The sequence below is a fragment of the Arvicola amphibius genome, chromosome 12, assembly GCF_903992535.2.
Source record: "Arvicola amphibius chromosome 12, mArvAmp1.2, whole genome shotgun sequence".
Taxonomy (NCBI): Eukaryota; Metazoa; Chordata; class Mammalia; order Rodentia; family Cricetidae; genus Arvicola; species Arvicola amphibius.
In genome coordinates, this window is record NC_052058.2 from 152,051,383 (window position 1) to 152,078,929 (window position 27,547).

At 43.0% G+C, this 27,547-nt stretch overlaps 1 protein-coding gene across 1 annotated transcript in view; it reads right to left on the reverse strand.

Moving 5' to 3' along the window:
* Positions 1-313: 313 nt before the first annotated feature.
* The window catches only part of Sec11a (SEC11 homolog A, signal peptidase complex subunit), a 40,485-nt gene continuing 13,251 nt past the window's right edge, over positions 314-27,547 (reverse strand). The window contains exons 2-6 of the mRNA XM_038314021.1: positions 21,415-21,524; positions 13,011-13,160; positions 9,773-9,892; positions 1,083-1,140; positions 314-817 (exon numbers count right to left, since the gene is read on the reverse strand). Of these exons, the coding sequence (XP_038169949.1) occupies positions 767-817; positions 1,083-1,140; positions 9,773-9,892; positions 13,011-13,160; positions 21,415-21,524 (489 nt within the window). The 3' untranslated portion in view covers positions 314-766. The remainder of the gene's footprint in view (positions 818-1,082; positions 1,141-9,772; positions 9,893-13,010; positions 13,161-21,414; positions 21,525-27,547) is intronic.

Here is a 27,547-nt window from a genome sequence, read left to right on the forward strand (position 1 = left end):
AAAAGCTCATTTGCTAGTATTTGGCCAACCTTAGCTGAAGGACAGTTCATACTAGAGCCTTTTCTCCTTTCTAGCTTCTCGAGACAGATCTCAATAGCCAGGTTGTCTTGAACTCACAATGGAATTGAGGATAACCTAGAGTTGATCTTCCAGTTTCTGGTGCTGAGACAGCCCAGGTTCTGGGTTAACAAGCATGTAATCTCCATGCTCAGCCACATCCAAGCCTGTGTAAACCCATAATGGGCATTAATAACCGGCCAAGGAAGGCACATTTCAGAAGCTTTCCCAACAAACACAATTCCGGGAAAGGGGATCAATGTGCAAAGTCTTTTATTTAAAATTTTGAAAAGTGAAGACTTCCGACCACCTCAGCATGTGCCCTCCTGCTCTAGGGAAGGACGACCGTAAGCTCGCGCAGAGCTGTGTTTTCATCCACAGAACTCTGTAGGCACTTTGAAGTGAAGCTTGGCTTCAGAATACAAACACTGGGGGCTTTGGCTCGACCTTTAATATAAAAATTCACTGGTGTACAAAAGTGTGAAGAGTGAAATCCTGTGACTGGAAGTCCCCTCGAGTGCACTCCACGGTGCACGTGCACCCGCCCACACATCCTCAGGTGTGGAAACAGAAACTAATGCAAACCAGTGCTACCAAGAAGCGCCAACATGTGTGTCCTCCGAATATCCGCCAATCACAGACCAGGATCTACTCCAAACAGCCAGTAACAAAAAGCACAGCATCTTCCAGGAACAGCGCGGCCGACTTCTTACTCACGATGGACCAGCACAAATAAACCCAGCAGAAACAGCACTGCATACTAGAAAACGAAACAAGCACGGTCAGGGCACTGCCAACAGCTCTTAAGTCTTCAGTGTTAATTAACTCTTCTGTGACCAGAGGCAATGGTTCAACCATCTAATCATGCCTGCATGCTTTAACTGTAATCCATTTAACAGTTTCCAAAATTAAATGAAAGCTACTGTGGGGGAGGGAACTGAATTTGGGGCCTCCTCACACATGCTCAGTACCCAAAACCCAAGAGCACTGCATTTTTATTCAAACACACGGTAGGGCAATCTCACCTTAAATTTAGGATAGTCATTCATGAGGATTGTCACAATTCCAATATAAGGAACAAATCTAGAACAAACAAGCAAACAAACAACTTATCATCACAGAAAAATGCCCTAAACAAAGCAGCTGCTGACATTTACTGGCTACTAGTTACCAGTACCTTCCAGAGTGCTAATTTTCAGTACAAAGTCCAATTTGCATATATTATATTTGCTCCTTCCATCAGCCTGTTACAAGGAAGTTAGGATTATCACCATTTTATAGATGAGGAAACATGATCACGCACCCAAGCGGTATGGTTTGTGTGTGGCACAGTTGGTATCTCTAATGACTAGGGGTTGGGTGTGGCCTCCGAGCCTTTGGGGAACTGTCAGTCATGATGGAGAGATAAGGCAGAGCCCTACAAGGTATTTCATGCAGAGCAGTCAGCGATCAGAGGAGCCTTTTTACAGAGTTCAGGGGTTCACCACCGGCCTGTGTAACTGTAACACAATTAAGCTCTTAACCCTGATTGTATTTTTCAGACAGGATCTTGAAATGTAGCCCAGGCTGGACTTGAGCTTACTTCCACCTGCCTGAGTCTCCTAAAATGCTAGGACGAGGACATGCGCCACTACATCTAGCTCTGAAACATCTACAGAGCCATGTTTGTCGGCACACACAGCAGACTGCTCTTAGTCCCCATCTTCCTGAGCACCTCGGCAGCATTTCATTTATTATTATTATTATTATTATTTTGGTTTTTTTCTTTTTTTCGAGACAGGGTTTCCCTGTAGTTATTAGAGCCTGTCCTGGAACTAGCTCTTGTAGACCAGGCTGGCCTTGAACTCACAGAGATCGCCTGCTTCTGCCTCATGAGTGCTGGGATTAAAGGCGTGCCCCCCCCCCCCCCCCCGCTGCAGCATTTTATTTTGATGACCACAAACTCGCTCTTGAAACGCTTCCTCTCTGGTCTCGATCACCCACAAGCCTGTTTCTACACCCACCTCTAGACTGCTGTACCTATTCTTTCATTTCTTTCCCAAACTGGAATCATAGATGGGTGACCAAGCTCTGGGGATCTGAGCCATCTCCCCAGCCCTGTGTTTTCATTGCCTTCTTTTTCTTCATCCCCTCAAACTAGACAAAACCACCTGCTGAAAATATACACTGCCACTGAGGTTTTTCCTCACAATTTTAACTAATTTGTTGTATCCCAATTATATGGTACCCGCCTCCCCTTCAGACTCTATGAGAGCAGCAATCTTGATCCCCCGCAACCTCAAGGCCAACATAGTGCCACACTGCCTTGTACATCCAACCCCTCCAGTAAACGTACAAGTTTGCACAAGGACACACACACTCACATGCACATGTGCACAGTTTCACCATGCTGGAAATCAAGCCCAAGGCTTCAGCTAGGCCAGGCACTCGCTACTGCTGAACCAAGTCTTTGGGCCAATACTGCCTCATGAAATTTTTGAATATCTGAGGTTTTTCTTTTCATTTTCTTGAGAAATTTCATTTTCTCCAGAATTTTCTCTATGCAAGGCAATTTAACATTGTAAGAATACAATGCAGGGGCTGGGCATAGTGTGCATGCATTTAATCCCAGCTCTTGGGAGGCAGAGGCAGGTGGATCTCAAGTTCAAGAGTAGCCTGGTCTACATTTTGTTTCAAGTTAACCAAGGCTACCTAGCGACACTCTATCTTAAAAACAAAATAAAACAACTCAATAATTATAATGATGATAATAATTCAGGACAGAACAAGAAAATGACCCGGTATCACTGATGTGAGAGAAAAGATGGTGTTTCTATTTAGAAACATTCAACTTCTTCCATTTTCTCCTCCCCTGACGGGTCCAGAGTAGACTGGACACACTGCGTGTGGCAAACTAACATTTCTCACAGAGAAGAGTGGACTCTGAGCTTCACCACAGCCCACTCTCACTCTGTAAAGGGAGCCTTCCTGCCATGCCAAAGGCCACAGAAACAGAAATTACCTCTTACGCAACACCTCTGCCATCAAAGTCACAGGCAAACCTCAACACTGTCTTTATAGGTGTCCTTCACTTCCTGTTCAGAACTCTCCTCACTTCCTATCTTCTCCTGTTCTCTATTAAAAATTAAACCGGTCTCCTCCCTGCCTACCCCCCTCCCCCGACTCCCTTTCCATATACTGGTTTTTAACAGCTGGACCTTCCTTGTTAGAATCACTTTGGGCTGCAGCTGAGCAGGGCCTAGCACACAGGCATGAAGCCCCGAAAGCAGGGTGCTCGTGCACCCTTGTAATCCCAGTGTCTGAGAGGTGGAGAGCTCACTACAGCAGAGAGCTTAAGGCCAGCCTGGGCTACATGAACACGGGGTCAAACACGCACAGCATCACCACTTTCGTATGGTTCAGACTTGCTGAGTGAACAAACCCTTCAAGAGATGCTCTTCAAATGATGCTCGAGCACACTCAAGTTCAAGGCGTTTAGGCTGATATACGGTGCATGACACGGGGACATGGTGACAAGCATGAGGACTACAGAGAATCCATGTCAGCATGTGGGTTCCCCAAGAGCTGAAAAGAGACACCTACAAAATACTGCTAAGCTCTGGGAAAGACTTCATTAGTCCCAGTGGTTTTAAATCCAAACCTGCAGTACTTTCCCCACCCTGCTCAGACAAACGGCTATGTTAAACAGAGCTGCTAGTAAGCAGAATGCGATTGTAGAAGAGTAAACAGATGCCATTCACAAACTACCTCCAGCCCCAGCCAATGCCAAGTTATTACCTGGACGGTAGAGCAAGGTCTATGGTTCACGTGACCAAGAGTGCTGTTCAAGCTCTGTGGGAGGCTGAGGCTGCACTGACTGTACCTGCATGTGGATTTTATTTTTTGTGTACATTTAAGACTTGAACACTCTTATGGAGTACCTCTCACTGTACTTCAATATATGTATACAGTCAGAGCACAGAGTAAGACACTGACTTCAAAAGGACTGCTAAAGAGACAGCATTACCAACTGGGATTTAAAGAGAAAGTAAAGGCTAGAAAGACGGCTCAGGACTTAAGAGCACAGGCTCCCCAGAGGACCAGGTCTGATTCCCAGCACTTTCATGGTTGCTGACAACTGTCTGTAACTATGGTTCCTCTTCTGACCTCCTCTGGCACCAAACACACATGTGGTATGGACATGAATGCAGGCAAAACAGCCAAACACATTTAAAAATATATTTTAAAAAAAGGGAGCTGGAGAGATGACTCAGAGGTTAAGAGCACTGCTTGCTCTTCAAGAAGTCCCAAGTTCAATTCCCAGCAACCACATGGTGGCTCACAGCCATCTGTAATGAGATCTGGTGTCTTCTTCTGGCCTGCAGCAAGCACACATGCAGGCAGAACACTGTATACATAATAAATAAGTGAACCTTTAAAAAAAAAAAACACTAAGGGGCTGGAGAGATGGCTCAGTGGTTAAGAGCATTGCCTGCTCTTCCAAAGGTCCTGAGTTCAATTCCCAGCAACCACATGGTGGCTCACAACCATCTGTAATGAGGTCTGGTGCCCTCTTCTGGCCTTCAGGCACACATGCAGTCAGAATATTGTATACATAATAAATAAATATTAAAAAAAAACACTAAAAGATTAACATATCAGCTTAAAGACCAAACAGTAAAGAAAACATGCTACACAAATTAAGAGTAGATCTAAATATATTTAAGAAGTTTGGGGCAAGTTGGGAGTAATAAATATGATAGCTAAAGTTATGTTTTAAGTTTAAATTACTGTGCTTAGGAGATCTGTAATATAAAGATGCCTCTGAGCTGTAATCCGCATTTGCCGAAAGACAGACAGCTTCCTAAAATGCTGGGAGCTTTAGTTAACGTAAGATAACAATTCATGTGTTTTCACTTCTGTAAACAACTGTATAGGATGTGCTTGATCACACACAGGCAGAAGGGTAGTACATAGCCTGTGGGTTTTGCCTTTATAAGCCTCTGACTAATGTAATTTGGTGTCATCCTCTGGGCATCCTAGGTATGGACACAGCCAGTGTCTATTGTCCAGGCCAGTACTTAATGAACCTTGTTCCAAACATGGCTCAAAATCTGTAGTAGTTGTCTTATTCTCGTCTGCTGAGAGGAACATAATTCCAGAGCTTTGGAGACACGGAGGTGGACTGCTTTAAGTTTGAGGCCAGCTTGGTCTATAAAGTGAGTTCCAGGACACTCAGATCTCCATAGTGACACCCTGTCTCAAAAAACAAACAAACACACGGGGCTGGAGAGATGGCTCAGTGGATAAAGCACCTGCCGCAGAGACCGACGACGTGAGTTCGAGCCCTGGGACACACACGGTAGAAGAAAGAATCAACTTCCCCAGGCTATCCTCTGACCTCCACATTGGAGTTGTGAAATAACCACATACACATTTACAAAAATAAATATTAATAAAAAATCTGGGTTTGGTGGATGCCCTTAATCCCAGCAGAGGCAGTGGTAATCTCTGGGAGTTCAAGGCCAGCCTGGTCTACAAAGTGAGTTCCAGATCATCCAGGGTTATACAATGAAACCATCAAATAAATGAATAAAAATAAAATAAATGAACAAACAAATAAGGAGTCTGCACCTCAAAAGCCAAGTTAATGAAACGCTGTATGATGACCCCAGAGTAGCTGGATTTGGAATGACCTGCTTCAAAGTAAATCTTGCCTTTTGAGGCAAGATTTCACGTAGCTCAAGCTGGCCATGAACTTTTAATCCTGTTAAAACAGGCATACAACTCCGAAGCCTAGCTGATAAAAAGTGCATTTAAAAATGTATATTCATAAAAAACATATAAATTGTAATTGTTGATTTTAGTCAAGAGAAAGCTCACATCAAACTCGTTTCTTATATTAGTGTGCCCGGTGCCCAAGGAGGTGGTGAGGCCCCATGTGGGTGTTGGGAACTGAACCTGGGTCCTTTGAAACAATAACCAGTGCTCTTAACCAGAGTCAACTATTCAGCCCTATATTTTAATTTCTGTGCTGCTGTAAACAGCTTCCACCTCCAGAGGACCCCGTCCCAGCTCCCAGGTAGCTAGGATTATACATATGACATATGTGCCACTGTACCTAGACACATGCTTTATTTTTTTCTTTACATGTAATTTACATGCGTTTTATGGGATACCACTTAACATACTGTAATGCATGTATACAGAGTGCGCTAGGCAGTCAGGGTGACCCGCATCTCTGTCCACCACCAAAGGCTGTGGCAAACCTTTAAGAGCAGACATTCTGCCTGGCATTTTACTTCCTCTTCTGTCGGACAGCCTTGTCTGGATGCTCTGACCGTCACTAGGCTGGTTTCCCTTTCCTTGAGTTCATTCCTTCCTCACCATCACATTTCTGCTCTGTGATCTCTTCTTTTCCTCCCATTGCTCTCTTCCGGGGACTAATTGGTCCTCTTAGGTTTTTTAACTTTCTGGTTCTCCAGAGTCATCTCTATTAAATATTTAGTTGGTACAATAATAGTTTCATTCCTGAAGTTTTTATTCTAGAAGATGAATTAACCTTGAAAATTAGGAGAGGTGAAAGAAGCCAAACACAGAAGACTACCACTATGATTCTGTTTAGGAGAAAGACCCCAAATAGGCCAACCCCTAGACAGCAGGTTAGCGACTGTCAGCAGCTGCAGGAGGAAGGGGTGAGACATGAACGCTGGTGAGTGTGGAGGGTTATCTGAAGGTGGAGAGAAATGTTCTGGAATGAGGTAGTAGTGATGGTGATGGCTGTACAAACTTGGTAGAAATTGTATTTATAAAGCACGAAGCTGGAATCTGTGAATTGTACCCCTTAATATAGAGAACCTTATCTCTCTAGATATGTGAATTCTGTTTCAGTAACATTGTTAAAAACAATTTTGGTTCAGAACCTTAGGTGTTCCTAAAGATATTTGTAGCATAGTCACAGGCTTGCCTGTAGAAATGCTCTGCCCCCAAGAGTAAGGTCCAGCCCCACTCTGAAATTCCAGCTTCGTGCTTTACAAATACAATTTCTACCAAGGAGGGCTACTCACGTCAACACGTGTCAAGTTGTTGGGGGAGATCGATGGAAAGTGAGTTTGTACAGTGAAGCCTGTCTGCCAGCTGTTCGTGTCCCAGGTGTTTCACAGTTCATAGAAGTGTTACCTAATTCATATTATTAATTTTTTATTAAACCATTAAAGGGCTTATATTGTTAAAGATTTTATTTTAAACTTTATATAGATTGGAATTTAAAAAATTCTTCAGAGAGACACGTTATTTGAGAGAAGGAAAACCTAACTACTCTAACCTAGAGAACGAGACATCCTTAGCCAATGAAGGGACAGAAGAGGCAGACACAGTTGTGACAATAAGAACCAAACACACACAAAGGGACACTCTTTTTTTTTTCTTCTTTCCCTGAAACAGGGTTTTTCTGTATAGCTCTGGCTGTACTGGAACTCACTAAGCAGACCAGGCTGGCCTCAAACCTGGAGATCAGCCTGCCTCTGCCTCCCGAGTGCTGGGATTAAAGGCATGCACCACCACTGCCCAGCTAAAGGGACACTCTTAAATGGAAGAGGCATACATAAAACAGTTCAGCAAAATTTGCCAAAAAGCTTTCAACTGTGCATATGTTTTATCCAGTAGCTCAGCTTTATTAATGGGAAGACTGGGTAGAACCACTGGATATATCTAACTACAAGACGCTCATTCTAACAGTGTCTACAAACAAATGAACACCAAGACATAAGCCAGGGGCCAGTGCTAAGAACACCCAGTAGCTCTATGAGCTACCCCGAGAATGGGGTGCTAACTCTGAAAATGATGGCAAATTTGTAAACACACTAATGAGCAGTTAGGAGCACTGGCTGGGCCGGGAGGAGGTGGTGGTGCACGCCTTTAATCCCAGCACTTGGGAGGCAGAGGCAGGCGGATTTCTGTGAGTTCGAGGCCAGCCTGGTCTAAGAAGCAAGTTCCAGGACAGATAGTGCTGTTATACAGAGAAACCCAGTCTCATTAAAAAAAAAAAAATGTTCTCCTGAGGTTGAATATTCACGCACGCAAGCATGCACGCCTACATGCATGTCCACACATGCAGACAAAACACAACACAACGGTACTTGTCTGATCTGGATTCCTTGATATCTCTCACCCACTCAGCAGGCACTCCTGCACAGCAGTGTCACAGGGAGGTGCTGCTGCACAGCTGACGTATTTAGTGAGGACAACGTTCCGACAACAGTAAGAATGCTTTGAAGCACCTAGAAAGAACCAGCACCCATCCATTTGAGGGACAGCAATTCTGCTGTGAGGGCTCAGAGTGGGCTCTGGAGCCTCCGCCGCTTAATCCCACCACCAGCAGCGTGATCTTAGACACGTAACATGACTATGAGTTTCCTCATCTGCAGAATGGAGTGTTAGGGTCATCTGGAGGTTAAAATGAAGCAATACTCATAAGGCACATACAATGAGTGTCTGCTATATAGCAAGCTCTAGTGAAGGTGAGTTATCGTTAATACTATTAATATATTAAAGTAGTAATTCCATACTTCTTTATACCCATAACTTACAAGTCCTGTCCTCCACTGATTTGTTCTCCTGATAATATCTGAAATAAACAGGCTTAACATAATTTAAAATTTTCATTTGACCTCATTAACTTCAAGACTAGAAATAAAACAATATAGAATAAATTAACACAATAAAATTAATTTAGATGAACAATTTAAACTGTCCCAATAAATCTCTATTAACTTAAGTTAATGCTTAAAGCAGCATTAATACTGGACCCAATAACCTAGCCAACTACTGACATCAATATTCCTGGGGTGAACTGAATAGCTGATTTGCTTTTAGAGACGCAGTCTCATGTAGCCCATGTTAGCCTCAAACTCAAAGTTTTTTAGTGAGTCTAGTCTTGAACTCTTAATCCTCTTGCCTCTCCTTCCCATGAGCTGGGATTACAGGTGTGTGCCATCACACCTGGCTGACATCAACTGTGATGTCCATCTCCTTCCCATGAGCTGGGATTACAGGTGTGTGCCATCACACCTGGCTGACATCAACTGTGATGTCCATCTCCTTCCCATGAGCTGGGATTACAGGTGTGTGCCATCACACCTGGCTGACATCAACTGTGATGTCCATCTCCTTCCCATGAGCTGGGATTACAGGTGTGTGCCATCACACCTGGCTGACATCAACTGTGATGTCCATCTCCTTCCCATGAGCTGGGATTACAGGTGTGTGCCATCACACCTGGCTGACATCAACTGTGATGTCCATCTCCTTCCCATGAGCTGGGATTACAGGTGTGTGCCATCACACCTGGCTGACATCAACTGTGATGTCCATCTCCTTCCCATGAGCTGGGATTACAGGTGTGTGCCATCACACCTGGCTGACATCAACTGTGATGTCCATCTCCTTCCCATGAGCTGGGATTACAGGTGTGTGCCATCACACCTGGCTGACATCAACTGTGATGGCCATCTTACAGTCTCATCCCTAGCATTCTACCCTCCATCTGTACCCATTCCCCACCTCAGGAATAAGCACAACGTAAGTAAGGCTTAGGTGCATTTTAAGATGTGTATTTTTTAAAGGACAAAAGGTGACTTGGTGGAAGCTGGGCCAACTGCCATGTGTTCAGTTGTGCACAGTAAGACCACATTTAAAGTGATGTGAAAAGCTCAAGACGTTTCCCATGGGTACTCACCCCCTCGCTCTTCCTACAACGTCTTTCTTCTCTAGCCAGTGTTGTCCTTGTTTATAGAGGCCTCGGTCGTCAACGGCATTATTATCTCCTTTGGTTAGAAACTTGATATGCCCGTTTTGCCTTCAGAGTAAGGGAAACACAAGTCACCAAAAACCATCACGGCCTTAATGCAGAGAAACTGTTCTTCCCAATGAGCACTGGGTAATCATCATGCCCAACAGCGAGTCGCTAACTGCTGAAGAAATGCTTACGGCTGGACTGCTCAGCTAGAGAAAGATTAAGAATAAGTGAGAAGTCTAGCATTAAGGAGCTGAAATACTTATTCAAGCATTATAAACACGGCTCTAGAAGAACACGAAATGACACTAGATCATACAAATTTTACTACTTGAACAGATAAACTAGCATATATAATAAACTTCATTTTATATTAAAATATGCTATGCACAACCAATTTTCTACAAACATAAAAATCAAAGGCACATACTAAATTATCCCTCAGGCTATAACTGTCTAAGTAAAGACCATGGAAAACTAACAAATAGCAGAATTCCTTTAAATAACATGGACATTTTCACATGGAACAAAGGCTGCCAGAGAAGGAAGCTCTAGGTGAAGCAAGAGTCTATACGGTGCAGCCAGTTTGACGACTCAGCAGATAAGGCATTTGCCACCAAGCCTGACAACATAAGTCTGGTCCCTAGGAACCACAGTACAAGGAAAGAAACAACTTCCCCAAGCTGTCCTCTCGCCTCCATATGCACCTGAGGTAGTGCATATTTGGAGGTAGTGCCCTCCAAATAAATAAATGTAATTAAAAAACAATAAAAGTAATTCAAAAAAGCATCCCAAGTAACTATTAAAGCCACATCAACCAACTGCGGCTGAGGACCTTAACTGATCTAAGTTCAAGCAAATGGTTTTAAAGGTCATAATGACAGCCAGGCGGTGGTGGCGCACACCTTTGATCCCAGCACTTCAGAAGCAGAGGCAGGCGGATCTGTGTGAGTTTGAGGCCAGTCTGGGTCTACAGAGCTAGTTCCAGATGGACAGCCAGGGCTGCATAGAGAACCTAGTTCAAAACACAAGACCAAAACCAAAAGAAAAAAAAGTGCAAAATCCCTCACTATCTTGCCTAATCAAAAAATGGTTACCTTGGGACTGGTGATGTAGTTTGGTGAGTGCTTGCCTAGCATATACTAGGCCTTGATCCCTGCACCAAATAAATGGAGCATGGCAGCATATGCCTATAATCCCAATGCTTGGGAGGTAAAGGCAGGGAAACGAAAGGAGACAGCCTGGGCTTCATAAAGCCCTATCTCAAAAAACCAACAGGAAGAAAGGGGAGGGGGAGAGATGGGGGGAGGTCAAGGAATTTAATACTACTAAAGAATGGTAAGACTTCCTGTAACTTTTTTAAAAACTGCTTTTAGATTTATTTTCTATGTACTAGTGTTTGACTGCATATATGTACACCTTGGATGTGCCTGGTGCCTGAAGAGGAAAGAAGACAGCATTGGATCCCCTTGGACCTAGGGCTACAGGGCTTGTGAGCCGCCTGCCGTGTGGGTGGTGGAACGCAACCGGGCCCTCTGCAAGAGCAACAAGTGCTGTTAATAGCTGAGCCATCTCTCTGGCCCAACTTCTAGTAATTCTGATAATGTAATTGAAAACAAAGCTAAGTTTACAGTTACGAAAGACCAGACTAAAACTAATACAAGTGTCTTTAACAATCACAGTCTACAGAAAAGAGACTTAGCTCCAGGTTTCTGCTGACTAATATCCACTCAGGAACTGACTCCCAAGATGCTAAGACCACAGGTGAAAACCGGGAGGTGTTGCAAACACCCAGGACAGTCAAGTGCAAATGCCACACTCAAAATGAGATTCCAGCCAGAAACAATGCAAACATATACAGAGAAAATTAACCGTAGCTGACAATTTGGAAAGTGAAAGAATGTCAGAGATACCATAGGGGATTAAAGAGAACAGTCAAGAGCATGGGGAAGGAAGAGTCAGTTAAGACAGAAAAGCGCCAGGAGGGAAGGAATGCTGGGCTATTCCCAAGGACCTGCTTGTCAGGAAACAACACATAGGCTTTCTCCTGCTGGCCTGGGATCAGCTCACTACTGTGTCCTGAAAAAGCACACACCCCATCATCTACTTAGTGGCAGAACAAATACTCTGCCCTGGCAACTGCCCCTCAATACACCTATTAAGATTTAAGATATGCTCCAGCCAGGCAGTGGCACACGCCTTGAACCCCAGCACTGGGGAGACAGAGGCAGGTGGTTCTCTGTGAGTTCAAGATCAGCCTGCTCTACACAGCAAGTTCTAGGGCAGCCAGGGCTACACAGAGAAACCCTGTCTCAAAAAACTTAAAAAACAAAGAAACCGATATGCTCCAGCCAGATGTGGTGGAGCCTGCAAGGAATTAGAAAAGAACATGAAAAACCCCTGGAAAAATCTTCAGAGAAACAGATGAATTAATAACTATTCAGTTTTCCAAATGTAAGCCAAACTTTCAGATATTCATAAAATTGGATGGAAAGTAAAGGTTAAAGGGTCCCTACTCTCTATAATGTTTTATTATTAGAGAAGAGGCTCATTTAGCCCAGGCTAGACTTCAATTTGCTATGCAAGCCAACAATGACCCTGAACTTGTCTGTCCCTGCCTCCCAAGTGCTGGGATTAGACATGCATGCCAAGGCCTGGGTTTTGTAGTGCAGCACTGGGGAGCTAATCCAGGGCTTTAGTCTAGCAACTGAGTTACATGTTACATCTCCAGTTTTGTTTATTAACTAAAAAAAAAATAAAAAAATAAAAAAATTATTAGCTGGGTAGCGGTGATGCACGCATTCAATCCCAGTACTCAGGAGGCAGAGGCAGCCTGGTCTACAAAGCGAGTTCCAGGACAGAGAAACCCTGTCTCAAAAACAAACAAAAAAAGTTTTACATAGATGAGTGTATTGCCTGCATAAATGTGCACCAAAAACATGCCTGGTGCTTCTAGAGGTCAGAAGAAGGCATCAGATTTTCCGAAACTGAAGTTACAGATGGCTACGAGCTACCATGTAGTTGCTGAGGACCAACCCGGGTCCTCTGTGAGGACAAGTGCTCTTAAGTGCTGAGTCAGCTTTCTAGCCCCGCTCTTCAATAATTTTTATGTATCAAAATTAAACACTTCAAACTCTAAAACAAAACTTTTCAAAAATACAAATGAAAAGCGGGCATGTACTTTTCATGGATCTTCAAGACTCGATGCACTATAGGAATCTCTCTTCCTTCTATCCTGAAGACGACGATCTCCCCCACTCGTATGGGATCTTCGACACGGTTAGTTAGGAAAAGGAGGTCCCCTCTGTGAAACGCAGGTTCCATGCTGCCACTGGGAGGAGATACAGAAAGATAGATACATTTCAAAATTAGATATTCAACAGAGCAACAGATACCAGATGCCCCGTGATGGACTCAGTATTTTAACAACTGTGGTACCAAAGATGACACTGTCCTCAAAATAGGTTGTCTTCATCCATGTGATTTCATTTCTTCATTTTGGGGGCATAGTTACAATCTCATAGTGTAGATCAGGCTGCCCTCAAACTTGTGGCAATTTTTTGACCTAAGCCTCCTCAGTCCTGAGATTACATGTTAACACCATCATACCCAGCTTGGTTCCCGTCAACTAGTAAAAGAATTTTTTAGTTATTAGTCTTTACTAACTAGTTCCATTTTAAGCAATATGACTCAAAGGTGCTTAAGTCTTGAAAAGGGCAGTGTTACTAATTCTTTAACCTTTTAGAATTTCAAGTGACAAACAATATAAAAGACTGAACTTTAAAAACACTGCCCTTCTTCTGGCTTCCTCTGAAAATACTAAACATATTCAAATATTCAAATGAGAACCGGATCATCTCTTGCCATTTATAAGGTACAGACCATGATGACCTTATGAGTTCAACTGATTAGGGAGGAAAACAGCTCATCAAGTCAGAAACAGAACAAAGAGCACTGGCGCTCCAGTCTCTTCTTTGTCTTTAAAGAGAGAGCTCAAAGACTCCTGGGATTTCTGTCTAAGAAATTCGGAAACTAGGAAGGGGGAAGAGCCCGAGAAGAGCATCTCCTTCTCTCCTGCCTGTCCTGCCTCACACCCGATTCTGAGAAGAGCCTAGGAGATTTGCATTTACATCTTCAGGAACTCAAACTCCAGTTTTCAATTAGAAAAACATTACAAAAAGTAAAAATATCAGCTGGGTGGTGGTGCTGCACACGCCTGTAATGCCAGCACTTGGGAGACAGAGGCAGGCAGATCTCAGTGAGTTTGAGGCCAGCCTGGATTACAAAGCCAGGACTGTTACACAGAGAAATCCTATCTTGAAAACAACAACAGCAACAACAAAAAGTTAAAAGTATCAGCAGGAAATAAAAGGAGACAGAACATCCAGGCCCAGACACTGTTGTCTGAAGACTACATATGTAACAGCTGCGGTCCCTAAACTCTCTTGTAACTGGATAACCTGACAATACAAATAAAATCCTCAAGCTCAGGTCACAAATAAACCCATTCATATCAGAGTCTGGGAATGGGGGGCAGGCATCACCAAATCCTCAGAAATTTCACTGTAGGCTGGGGAGATGGCTCAGTGGTTGAGAGCCCTGGCAGCTCTTCCAGAGGTCCTGAGTTCAACTCCAGCAACCACATGGTGGCTCACAACCATCTGTAATGAGATCTGGTGCCCTCTTCTGGCCTGCAGGTAGAACACTATATACATAATAAATAAATTTCACTGTAAAGCAAAATTGGGGAACTATGAGAAACGTGTTTATTTTGTTATTATTTTATCAAAGGCTAGCCTGAACTAGGTAGCCCATGCTGACATAAAACTCACAATACTCTTCTTGCCTCCCAAGTGATGGGATTACAGGCATGTTTATCTGTTTGCTTATTATATTGTTGAACTTGAACTTACAGTACTCTTCCTGCTGGGGTTGCAGTCTTGCACCACCATGCAAGGCTAGTACATGTTTATTCTTTCCCCACCTTCCAGACTGGTTTCTCTGTGTACTCAGAGACCCGCCTGCCTCTGCCCCCTCAGTGCTAGGACTAAAGGCGTTTGCTACCATCACCTGGTGTATGTGTTTATTTTTAAAGCTTCTGTAATAGGCAGGTAGATTTCTGAGTGTGAGGCCATCCTGATCTATACAGCAAGATCTAGGACAGCCAAGGCTACATACATAGTGAGATCCTGTCTCAAAATTAAATAAATAAATTATTATTTAAAAATTGCAGACTGAGGCTGTAGCTCAGTGGTAGAGAATTTGTCAGGAATGAACAAGACTCTGCGTTAACTCTCTAGCTGGATCTACCAAAAATTTTTAAAAAAAAGAAAAAAGAACTTTACATACAAGGCTACAAACACACACACACACACACACACACACACACACGAAAAGGAAAAAAGGATGTACATACAGAATTATCTCCATTACATGTAAAAAACCATACATGAAGAGACAACGAATTAAAAAAAAAAAAAAGGAAAAGAAAGAAAAAAAAGGAAAGAGACAACGATGTTAGCAGTGATTTCTATCTCAGAATTGCAAAGACAGGTTTATCTAGAGTTTCCAACATTTCACATTATGGGAATATATTAACTTTTTCTTATTAGAGAAAGCATTTCTCCTTAAAGGTCACTATGACAGTCAGGCAGGAAATGACAAGAGCCTGAAATAGAACAGCAAAGAGAACAGCTATAAAGGAGTGGAGAGGAGAAAACATCAGTGGCCAATTAGACATACGAGAAAAAAGGGTGACCCATAGATTTGTGGCACTGGCAACTGAGCAGATGCAGTGACAGTCACAGAAACAGGAGGGGAAGGATCAAAATGAAAAAAGGTTTTATCATGCAGAGAATCAAGAGTCTGGTTAGTAGTCAGGTGAAGCTGTCCCATGTAGTGAAATAAGAAACAAAAGCTTTTGGAATTCACATGTAAGTAGCCAGAAGTGGTGGAGATGCTTGTGTTACCAGCTCCTGGGAGGTGCTCAATGCCAGCCTGCACCACATGCCAAGACTGTGCCCCCAAACCAAAATAAATAAATAAGACATATCAAGTATGTGTAGAGGGTAAGGAGGCACAGAGGAAATGTGTCTGTATACCTTATATAAATTCCTGTGCCAAAGAGGCCAGCAGTTAGGAGCAGCTCTTTCAGAAGGCCTGAGTTCAATTCCCAGCACCCACATGACAGCTCACAACCTCTAACTCTAGTTCCAGGGGATTTGATGCCCTCTTCTGACCTCCACAGGCACCAAACATACAAATGGTGCACATACATGCATGCAAACAAAATACACATAAAACAATAAAATTTAAAAATAAAAAAAAACTAATGCCAAAAGAAATTGTAAATATTAAAAAGTACTTAGTATACCAAGCCCAAAGTAGTGTAAAACTTTAATCCCAGCGCTCAGGAGGCAGAAGCAGGTGGCTCTCTGTGAGTTCAAGGCCAGCCTGGTCTACAAAGTGAGTTCCAGGGCAGCCAGGGCTACACAGAGAAACCCTGTCTTGGGGGGTGGGAGGGGGAGTACCTAGTGAGATCTTTTAAACATGTTGTTACTACCACTATAATTATTCTGTTGCTATTTGTGCTGGAGAGAGAAACCCAGGCCTTCCTCTTGCTATGTAAGCGCTTCATCATGAACTACACCCCCATCTTACAAGGGTCATTAAAAAAGAAAATTGAGGAAAATTGTTTAAACAGTAAATCATTAAGTGAATTACGAGTAACTCTGATATCTGATTAAATTACACCTTTTTAGTTTGTTTGTTTGTTTTGTTTTATTTTGTTTATCAAGACAGGGTTTTCTCTGTTTAACAGCCCTGGCTGTCCGGGAACTCACTCTGTAGACCTGGCTGGCCTCAAACTCACAGGGATCCACCTGCCTCTGCCTCCTGAGTGCTGGGATCAAAAGCATGTGCCACTACTACCCAGCTAAATTACACTTTCAATATATCAAACATGCTTCCCTCTCCCCTTTTAAAATGAAGTAGGATTTTATGTATCCATGGTTGGCCTTGAACTGGATGTGCTTGAACATCTGGCCTTTCTGCCTCTACCTTCTGAGTCCTAGATCAAAGGTACGCACTGCCACACATTAAAAAAACAAATAAGGGAAGGGGGAGGAGGAGGAGTGGGGGAACGGGAGGGGAATGGGAAGAGGGGAGGAAGTGTAAATTTTTTGAATGGAAAAGCAAATAAATAAATAAATAAAACAAATGAACAAAAATTGTATGGGTGTTTTACACACAAGCATGCATGCATGAGTACCGTGTGTATACCTGGTGCTCTCAGAGGCCAGAAGAGGCATGGTAACAACTATATGGCTGGAATTACGTAGCCCAGGTTGGCATCAAACTCACAGTGATACTCTTGCTTCCACCTCCCAGATGCTTGAATGTCAGGAATGAGCTACCACATTCAACTACATTTTTATTTAGTTTTTTTAACTGATACATTAAAAAATGAATATATTGGTACTTGAGAAACGGCTCATGTTGCCAAGTCTGATGATCTGAGTGCAATCCCTGGTACTCACATGATGAAAAGAATCGATGCCCACAAGTTATCCTCTGACATCTACATGTGCATCTTGGCACGTGTACATCTATACACATACACAAATAAATAACACGTAATAAAATATTTATATATTGGAGTCTGGGACTCAGACTTATTGAAAAGGGTGCCTGCCTAGCAAGCAAAAGCCCTGAGTTCAATCCCCAGCTGCTGTGGGATGATGTTCTTGTACCCTGTAAAGCTTGTCACTTGTATTGATTTAATAAAACGCTGATTGGGCCGGGCAGTGGTGGCGCATGCCTTTAATTCCAGCACTCGGGAGGCAGAGGCAGGCAGATCTCTGTGAGTTTGAGGCCAGCCTAGTCTACAAGAGCTAGTTCCAGGACAGGCTCCAAAGCCACAGAGAAACCGTCTCGGAAAAACCAAAAAGCAAGCAAACAAACAAACAAACAAACAAAAACGCTGATTGGTCAGTAGCCAGGTAGGAAGTATAGGCGGGGTGACCAAATTAGGAGAATTCTGGAAAGAGAAAAGGCTCAGTCTGCAGTCACCAGCCAGAGGCAGAGGAAGCAAGATTAGACTGTCCCACTGAGTAAGGTACCATGCCACATGGCTAAACATAGATAAGAATCATGGGATAATTTAAGTTGTAAGAGCTAGTTAATAATAAGCCTGAACTAACCAGTTTATAGTTAATATAAACGTCTGTGTGTTTTGTTGGGACTGAATGGCTGCGGGACGGGGCAGGACAGAAACTTTCGTCTATACCCAGCACTCATACTAGATGTGCTGGCAGATGCCTAGGATCCTAGCATTTGAGAGAGTGACAAGTGTAGTGGCATTTCATTTGTATTTTAATAAATAAAGCTTTCTTGAAGATCAGAGAGTCAAACAGCCACACTAGTAAGCCTTACAGACCAGGCAGCAATGACACACACCTTTAATCTCAGCAGCCACGCTAGTTTGCGATAGAAACCGGGCAGTAGTGGTGCACACCTTTAATCCCAGCCCAAGAGAGGAATATAACACGGGAGGAGACAGCTCTCAGACTCAGTCTCATTCTGAGATTCCTGAAGGCAGGATCTGCATTTCAGACTGAGGTAGAGGTAAGAGTCAATGGTAAGAGTCACAACCCTGTCTTGAAAAAAGACAAAACTGCCCCCACCCAAAAAGAAAGAAAGTAGCAGTGGGAGCAGGGAAGCTATGAGTTTGTGCCTAGCCTGAGCTATGCAGCAAGACCTGCCCCCCCCCACCCAAAAAAAACAGTCTGAAAGGAGGAGAGAGCTTCAGGAAAAAACCAATCCAGATTCTGTGGCCAGGAAGGGCTTCCACTGATGGAACAGTGGGAAAAAACCAATCCAACAGCGAGCGGACAGAACGCGACACAGCTAGAGGGTGAGGGGACACGGTGAGAGCTGCTTCCGGGTCACTTCCGATGTCATTCTCTTCAGTGGAGGTACTGAACTTCAAGAACTTTAATGTCTACCTGTGATCAGATATACCTAGGAGGACTCATGTCAACTGACAGTTTACCTTTAGGGCTTTGGTGAAGTTGGTGGATTCTGGGAATAAAAATACTCTTACATGATTTATTATATTAACTGAGACTTCAGGTTATAGGCAAACTTTTCTTCCCTGAGACAGGGCTTAGCACTAAATATATAGAAAGACCTGACCAGCTTTAAACCTGCAAAGATCCTCTACCTCCTGAGTATGGGATTAAATGCATGCCCTGCATATCCAGCTCAAAGCTAATTTATTCTGCCTTTATACAGCTATTAAAAAACAAACAACTTAGCCAGGGATGATGTCCACAGGCAGGAAGATCAAAGATCACTCCAAGTTTAAGGTCAGCCTGGTTTACATAGTGAGTTCCAGGCTAGACAGGGCTACACAGCAAGACCCTGCCTCAAACAGTGTGAGACATTATCTCAAAAACCCAAACCAAAAAGTACTGCCTTAGTTTTGCTGGAGATCACTCAGGGTTAGAACATTCGCCTAGCACACAGGGAGGTCCCTAGGCTTTTCCCTAACACTGAAAACATCTGTCCAGAGTATTACCCCCTGGTCTCACATTCCAACCTTGAAGTGGAGAGTTTCAATTGGTGCTGCCGTCTAGCACTAAGGAAGGACACCACACTATTGACAGGAAGCACAGGGCTTGGGTCATGAGAATTCCTTTGGGAGACTCCTCCTGGGGCTATTCCCAATTTAGTTCTCCTTAGCAGAGGTGTTAAGGGACAGTCATCAGAAGCTGACTAAGGCCACTGGAATAAATGGAGAATTGGACCAGGGAACTTGATTTAAAAAAAAAAAAAAAAAAGAAAAAAAAATGATGGTAGCTTGATGTGGGATTCCCCTCTGTATGCTGTGAATATGTTTTACTATCACTGGTTAATAAAAGCTGCTGCTTTGGCCTATAGCAGGGAAGAATATAGTCAGGCTGGAAGATATGTAAAAAAGAGAGTAGGCAGAGTCAAGGAGATACCATGTAGCTGGCAAAGGAGAAAGCCACCGGCTGCCAGCCAGAACTTTACCAGTAGGCCACAACCTCATGATGATACACAGATTAATAGAAATGGGTTAATTTAAGATGTAAGAGTTAGTTAATAAGAAGCCTGAGCTAACAGGCCAAACAGTGTTGTGATTAATATAGTTTCTGTGTGATTATTTAGTTCTGGGTGGCTGGGAAATGAACGCGCAATCTCTGCCAACCGTAGCTGATATGGTTGAGATGCACCTATAATCTCAGCACTTGGGAAGTCTGAGGCAGGAGAATCATGAATTCAACACCAGCATGGGCAAAACTGTTTAAAAAGAGAGAAAAAGAATAAAAGCAAACATTCTAACATTCTTACCATGAGAGAAAGAGGGGGGGGGGGGGCTTCTGAAAATGCCAGGCACACTTTTGGTAGTGATGGTGGTAGATTTGAAGACATAGACTTACCAATGTCATCAAGCTCTGTACCGTAAAATCTACTGCTTGCTGCGCACTGGTCAGACCTCACTAAAGTACTAAGAACACTCTGGACACTGGACATGGCTCCATTCCCTTTGTACTCTATCAGCTCCAGAAAGGACTGAGGTGACAAACCAAGTACTCAAATAAGAGAGAACTATAATGACTCAATTAAATAACCACATAGTAATTTCCAAAAAAAAAAAAAAAACCAGTTGCTAAATTAGGTTTTAAAATCAGTAGGATTTATTTATGAGTGCAGAGATAAGAAAGGAAACGAGGTGAACAACAATTCAGTACACTCGCCCGAAGAGATGGTATTATTACCTTCAAAATTCCTGGAGTCTAGCTTAGGAAAGATACTTAAAGGTCAACAGAAAATATGGAAGTAGTTAGTGCTGCTGCTAGCACTTGAATACATGATGCAGGAAAACTCTTTAGTGGAGACACTGTACACCTAACAAACTAAGTTCCAGGCCTGATACACCAAACTAAGGAATGCAAAAAGACAGAAGGATAAAGTACCCTTTCTTAAGGGATGAACCAAAAATAAGGTTCACATAGCAACCTTTTTTGTTGTTGTTAAGACAGTGGTCCCATGTAGCCCAGTTGCCCCTTGAACTCCAAATATAGCTAAGACTGGCCTTGAACTCCTGATCCAACTGATTCCTGAGCACTGGGATTGCAGGCAGGAGCCATCACATTCAGCACATAGCAGCCTTCGAGTAGACAGGATCCTGGATTTGGGTGGTGGCTGGAGAAATAGCTCAGGAGTTCAGGGCACACCCTGCTCTCACAGAGGACCTGACTCTGATACTCACATCAGGCGGCTCAGAACCACTGTTTGTCTCCTGGCCTCCAAGGGCAACCGGAGTCACATGCGAACTCCTCCCCCATACATACATACAATTAAGGATATGGGTCCTTTGGGGTTCAGAATGGAAACACCTCCCATGGTATTTCTCACAACTGAGTAGAAACTGACTTCCTTCTGGGCTCTCTCCTAGGTAACAGTTTCTAAGGAACTGATATACAACTATTGACGTAATACCTCTATTTTCTCCCAAGTAACCCCATGCACTTCATGTCTTGAAAAGGAGCAGTTACCTGAGCACCACTACAATTGGACTCTCACTTCCGGTTATCACCATTAGCCCCTTCCAGATCATTAGTGCCGAGGAGACAATCATTCCAAAATTTAGGACTTGGTAGTATAGCTGTAGGAACAAAGAGAAGAAATCAGATCCACTATTATTCTCACTTAGGCAAGTAAAGGATAGTAGCTATTAATTCAAAAGTTTCAAACAGTCAAAATGGGTGCATAGCTCAGTTGGTAGAATGCCTGTCTAACATGCGCAAAGCCCAGGGTGCAATCCCAGCACTGCATAAAACCAGGCATGGCGACTCAGGCTTATAATCCTAGCACGCAGGAGGTAGGATCATGAGAAGGGTAAACGTCCATCGTCATCAGGCTATTTACTGAGCTGGAGGCCTACCTTGGTTGGGAGACCTCCCCATAAACAAACAAACAAACAAATCTAAGGAAGAAAAAAAAGTTCCATACCATTAAACTATCAAATAACTGTGAGGGAAAACTTTCTTAAAACTTTCAAGTAACTAGCATGGTGTCCTGGGCTACAATTCCAGCACTTGAGTAGTACGACGTGAATTTGAGACCAGCTTGGGCTACATGGTGAGTTCTAGACCACCTGACTTACAGTGTGAGGTCTTGTCCAAAAACAAAAACAAAAAAAACAAAAATAAGACAAAACAAATAAAAACCCCAAACGTTTCAAAGAAGCAGTACCACTGTGACTGCTGAAGTCCTGAGACATTTTTCTTAAAAGGTAGCCCAAGGTGGCCTCAGACTAAGTAGCTAAAGTTAGCCTTGAACTCCACATCCCCCTGCTTCCACCTCCCAAGTGCTGCCACCGTAGGTATTTGCCACCAAATATGACCTTTTATTTAGTAAAGCTTAAATCGACACCCGAGAAAAGTCCTGAATCCCACTTGCAGAAACACCAGTGCATTCCAGCATTCCAGAGGCTGAGGCAGGTAGATCTCTGTGATGTTGAGCTATCCTGATCTACATTGTGAGTTCCAGGGCAGCTAAGGCTGTATAGAGAGATCATGTCTCAAAAACAAAACAAGTAAAAATTCCAGAGTCAAGAACTATTTAGGTCACACTTCTTTACTAAACTTGCTCTACTCCACAAATTCTAACATTTCCTATCTTGAACTGATGCACTAGATCTAAACTCATTTTTCTGAATGAGAAAAATAGGGGCTAAAAAGATGGCTCAGAGGTTAAGAGCATTGACTGCTCTTCCAGAAGTCGGGGGTTCAATTCCCAGCACCCACATGGCAGCTCACAACTGTCTATGGTTCCAGTTCCAGGGGACCTGACATTCTCACACAGACATACATGCAGACCAGACACCAATGCACATAAAAAAGTTTAAATGAGAAAAATAGTAAAATTAGTATTGAGTAAAAAATGAAAAAAACTAGGGACTGTGAGAGGTGACTCAGTGGTTAAGAGCACTTCTCTCATGGGAGACCCAGCTTTGGTCCCCAACACCCACATGGCTATTAACTGTCCATGGCTCCAGTTCCAGGGGCTCCAGCACCTACCTGCCTCTGGCTTCAGCAGCCACCAGGTACACATACATACATACATGCAGGCAAAATACTCATATACATTTAAAAAAAACCTAGCAGGGTGGTGGTAGTGTACACCTTTAATCTCAGGAGGCAGAGGCAAGTGGATCTCTGTAAATTCGAGGCCAGTCTGGTCTGCAGAGCATTTCCCAGAACAGGTTCCAAAGCTACAGAGAAACCCTGTCTCAAAAAACAAACAAACAAACAAACCAAAAAAAACAAACAAAAAAATTAAAATTTTTACTTTCTTCTGCTCTTACCTTTGGAACAGGAGCTGTGTAGTCAAAGCTAGTCTTTTTAAACTTTATTATTTATTGTTTCACCCTGCATGCTTATCTGTGCACCTTGTGTGTATCTGACACTCTGAGTTCAAAAGAGGGTGTCATATGCCAGGAACCAAAATTAGGGATGTTGTAAACACCATGTGGGTGCTGGGAACTGAACCTGGGTCCTTGGCAAGAGAAACAAGCGCTCTAGATCAAATGTCTGCGCCATCTCCCCAGCCCTCTCAATGTTGGAGTTAATATATTTCATACCGGCCTTGAAACTCATGATATGCCTCAGTCTCCAAAGTGCTGGGATTATTGGCAGGTACCACGATGCAAAATATGTCTTATGGTTGGGACTTCCTCTCTTTCTTTTTGGTGTTTTGAACCAGGATCCAATAAAAGTTTTTCCATCACATTTGGTTGTTAGGTCTCTGGTCTTTCCTAATATAAACTATCCTCCCAACTCCTTTTTCCCATGACATTCATTCTCTTATGTGTGGGTTGAGGAAGGGAGACTTATGCCACAGAGAACATGTGGAGGTCAGGGGTCAACTTGGGGACGTTGCTTTCCTTCTCCCACCATGTGTGTCCTAAGGCTCAAACTGAGGTCATCAGGCTTGGTGGGAAAGAGACACCTCACTGGCCCAACACCTAGGACAGTTGTCTCACAAAATGTCTACACGTACAACCTGTTCGTTTTTGCAGTGCTTGGAAATAAATGGCTTTCTGATGTTTTGGTTTTTTGGAATCAGGGTCTTGCCACGTAGCCCTGGCTAGCCTGGAATTTGTCAAGTACATCAGGTTGATCTTAAAGTTGGGTTAATGTTCCTGCCTCTGAGTGCTAGGATTACAGATAAGAGCCTGGCTGAACTACATTTTAAAAAAAAAAAAAAAAAAAAAAACAGTGGTGATATGGGATTCCCCTCTGTATGCTGTGAATATCATTGGTGAATAAAGAAACTTCCTTGGTCTGTTGACAGGGCAGAACTTAGGTAGGCAGGGAAAACTGAACTGAATGCTGGGAGAAAAGAGGTAGAGGCAGAGAAAAGCCATAGAGTTGCTGCCAGAGACAGACATGCTGAATGAGACGTTAGCCGGTAAGCCACAGCCATGTGGTGATACACAGATTAATGGAGATTGGTTAAATTAAGATGTAAGAGTTAGCCAAGAAGATAGAGCTAATGGGCCAAGCACTGAGTTAATTAATACAGTTTCTGTGTGATTATTTCAGGGCTGAGCAGCCGGAAAATAACGAGCGGCCACTCTTTACAACATAGTAAAGCTGAACTTTTACTGTTAAAGTTTTAAAACCTTCATGTTTATGTTAAGGTCTATCATAATCATGTGGAGGACCACACTGTCAGTCTTATAGTTTATTATTTTTCAGACTCTGGCACTTTCCAGCCCAACCTTCCATCTGTCTTGTTATCTAGCCAGCCTCCACCTTTACCTACTTTTTCATATTACATTTAAAAAGGTTTAAAGATTTATTTATTTATCATGTATACAATATTCTGCCTCCATGCATGCCTACACGGCAGAAGCAGGCATCAGATCTCATCATGGATGGTTGTGAGCTACCATGTGGTTGCTGGGAATTGAACTCAGAACCTCTGGGAGAGAAGCCTGTGCTCTTAACCTCTGAGCCATCTCCAACCCATATTTATAACTTTTTATTATATGTATGTGGAGCAGGAGTCTAGCTATGTTGCCCAGGCTGACCTTGATTGAACTCCTGGTCCTCCAGCCTTGGCCTCAAGAACAGCTAAGAACTACTGGGGTGCATCACTGCACCTGGCTTAATAACTGGTTTTGAACATTTTTTTTTTTTATTAACTCACTTGCAGTGCTAGTGATCAAGCCCAGGGCCTTACGTGCGCCTAGCAAGCACTACTGAACTACATGACTCAAACCTACAACTGCTGTTTAAAGAAATGATTAGTAACAAAAAAGTTGAAGGTTTGAGGCTGGAGAGATGGCTCAGTGGTTGAGAGCACTAGCTGTTCTTCCAGAGGACCAGGTTTGAGTTCCCAACACCCATATGGTGGTTCACAACTGTCTATAACTCCAGTTCCTGAGTATCAGATGCTCTCTTCTGACCATGTGGGCACCACACACACATAGTACATGTACATTCACACACACAAAATAAAGCTCTGAAAGGAGAAAAAACTTTTTAAAGAATAAAGATGTTTCTGTAAGAAGTGACTTGATGTGGGATTCCTGTCTGAATGCTGTAAATATGTTTTATTGCCACTGGTTAATAAAGAAGCTGCTTTAGCCTATAGCAGGGCAAAATATACATAGGTGGGAAAACTAAACTGAATGCAAGGAGAAAGAAAACAGTAAGGCAGACACCATGTAGCTGCCGAAGGAGAAAGACACCAGAACCATACCGGTATAAACATGGCCTCGTGATAATACACAGAATAATAAAAATGAGTTAATTTAAGATATAAGAGCTGGCTAGGAATATGTCTGAGCTATTGGTCAAACAGTGTTGTAGTTAATATAGTTTTCGTGTGATTATTCGGGTCTGGGTGGCCGGATCTTTGTTTACAGTTACTTTCCCACTTACGTTAGTCTCCCCCTTTCCTTAGACCAAGGCACCACACTGACGATTGGATCTTTCTTCTGAGATTCAGCTAATCAAGATCATCACTGGTATAGGAAGTTCTGTTCATGTATTGCTTTCATTGGTTAATGAATAAAGAAACTGCTTTGGGTCTGATAAGGCAGAACTTAGGTGGAGAAGACAGAACTGAATGCTGGGAAGACAAAGTGAGAGATGCCATGGATCTGCCTAAGACAGACGCTGGTTAGAATCTTGCCAGTAAGCCATAGTCACATGGAGATACACAGATTAATAGAAATGGGTTAAATTAAGATGTAAGAATTAGCCAATAAGAAACTAGAGCTAATGGGCCAAGCAGTGTTTTAATGAATACAGTTTATGTGTGGTTATTTCAGGTGTAAGCTAGCCGGGCAGCTGGGACAAACAAGGGACCCACTCCATGTAACACATCACCTTTATTTTTAGTAGAATATTTTAGTTCCTTTTCTGAATTTTGTGAAAAAACAATGACAAAAGCACTTTAAAGTAGAAAAGGTTTATTAGTGTTCACAATCCAAAGGGACAGTCCATCGCTGAGGGGAGTCAAGACCAGGAGCTTGAAGGAGCCTGATCATATTCCATCCACAGCCAGGAAGCAGCGAGAGAGAAAAAAATGCTTGCTAATATTCAGAAGGCTTTCTCCATTTTATGTAGACTATGATCCTCTGGTTAGGGCTGGTCCCACCCATAATTAAAACGGGTTTTTCCACATCAATGAATGCAATCAAGGTAACCCCACAGGCATACCCTCAGGTAATTCTAGACTCTGTCAAGCTGACAGATAAGACTAGTCAGCACACAGAGAGGTCAGTCTGCGTGTGTATGAGTGTGTGTGTGTGTGTGTGTGTGTGTGTGTGTGTGTGTCTAGTTCCTTAAAAAAGATTAGTAAGTTAGTAATTCAGTTCTGGGAGAACTAGACAGAAACACACCATGTTAAAGCAATGTCCTATCTGAGCAGTGTCAGATGCTCTTACTTTCTTGTCTTTCTCTCTTCTCTTCCTGCCAGGAGACTTTACTTAAAAGTACATGTACCGCTTCTACTTACAGCTTCTTTACACCTACATGTTAATACTTATGGGCATAAATTATTAACTAAAAAGTGTTTTTATCTGTCTGATACTGGCAGGATAAGTTACCCAACCTCATTCCATTTGGCCACATCAAGCTATTGGTAAGAAACTGTGACATGTGCACAATGACAACCACAGAACTGAATCACCCTTTCTAAGAAGTGACCAGAACAGTACGTTCCTCGTTGTTCAAGGTCAAACTATAAATGAACATTATTAACCCAATGAAAACACTGAGCATGCCACACACCTGTCACCCTTGCAGTGAGCAGCCAAGGGGGCTGCCAGCTGCAGGGCTGCCTGAAACCATCTCAAATTTTAAAAAAAGAAAAAAGGAAAGAGAATTTTTAAGCTCATTTCAGGCAAGGTGGAGCATGTCTGTAACCTTAGCATTCGGGAGGCTAAAGCAGGAAGAATGCAGACTCCAGGCTGGCATGGATATGCAGTGAGACCCTATCTCAAAATTTACCTAAGGCTGGGCTCAGTTGGTCGAGTACTTACTTGCCTAGCCGGCCCCTAGGTTAGATCCACAGCTACACATAAAGTGGGTATGATAATGCCCACCTAGCACTGGGGAGGTGGAAGCGGGGGGGATCACAAGTTCAATCCTATCCCCAACTACAGGA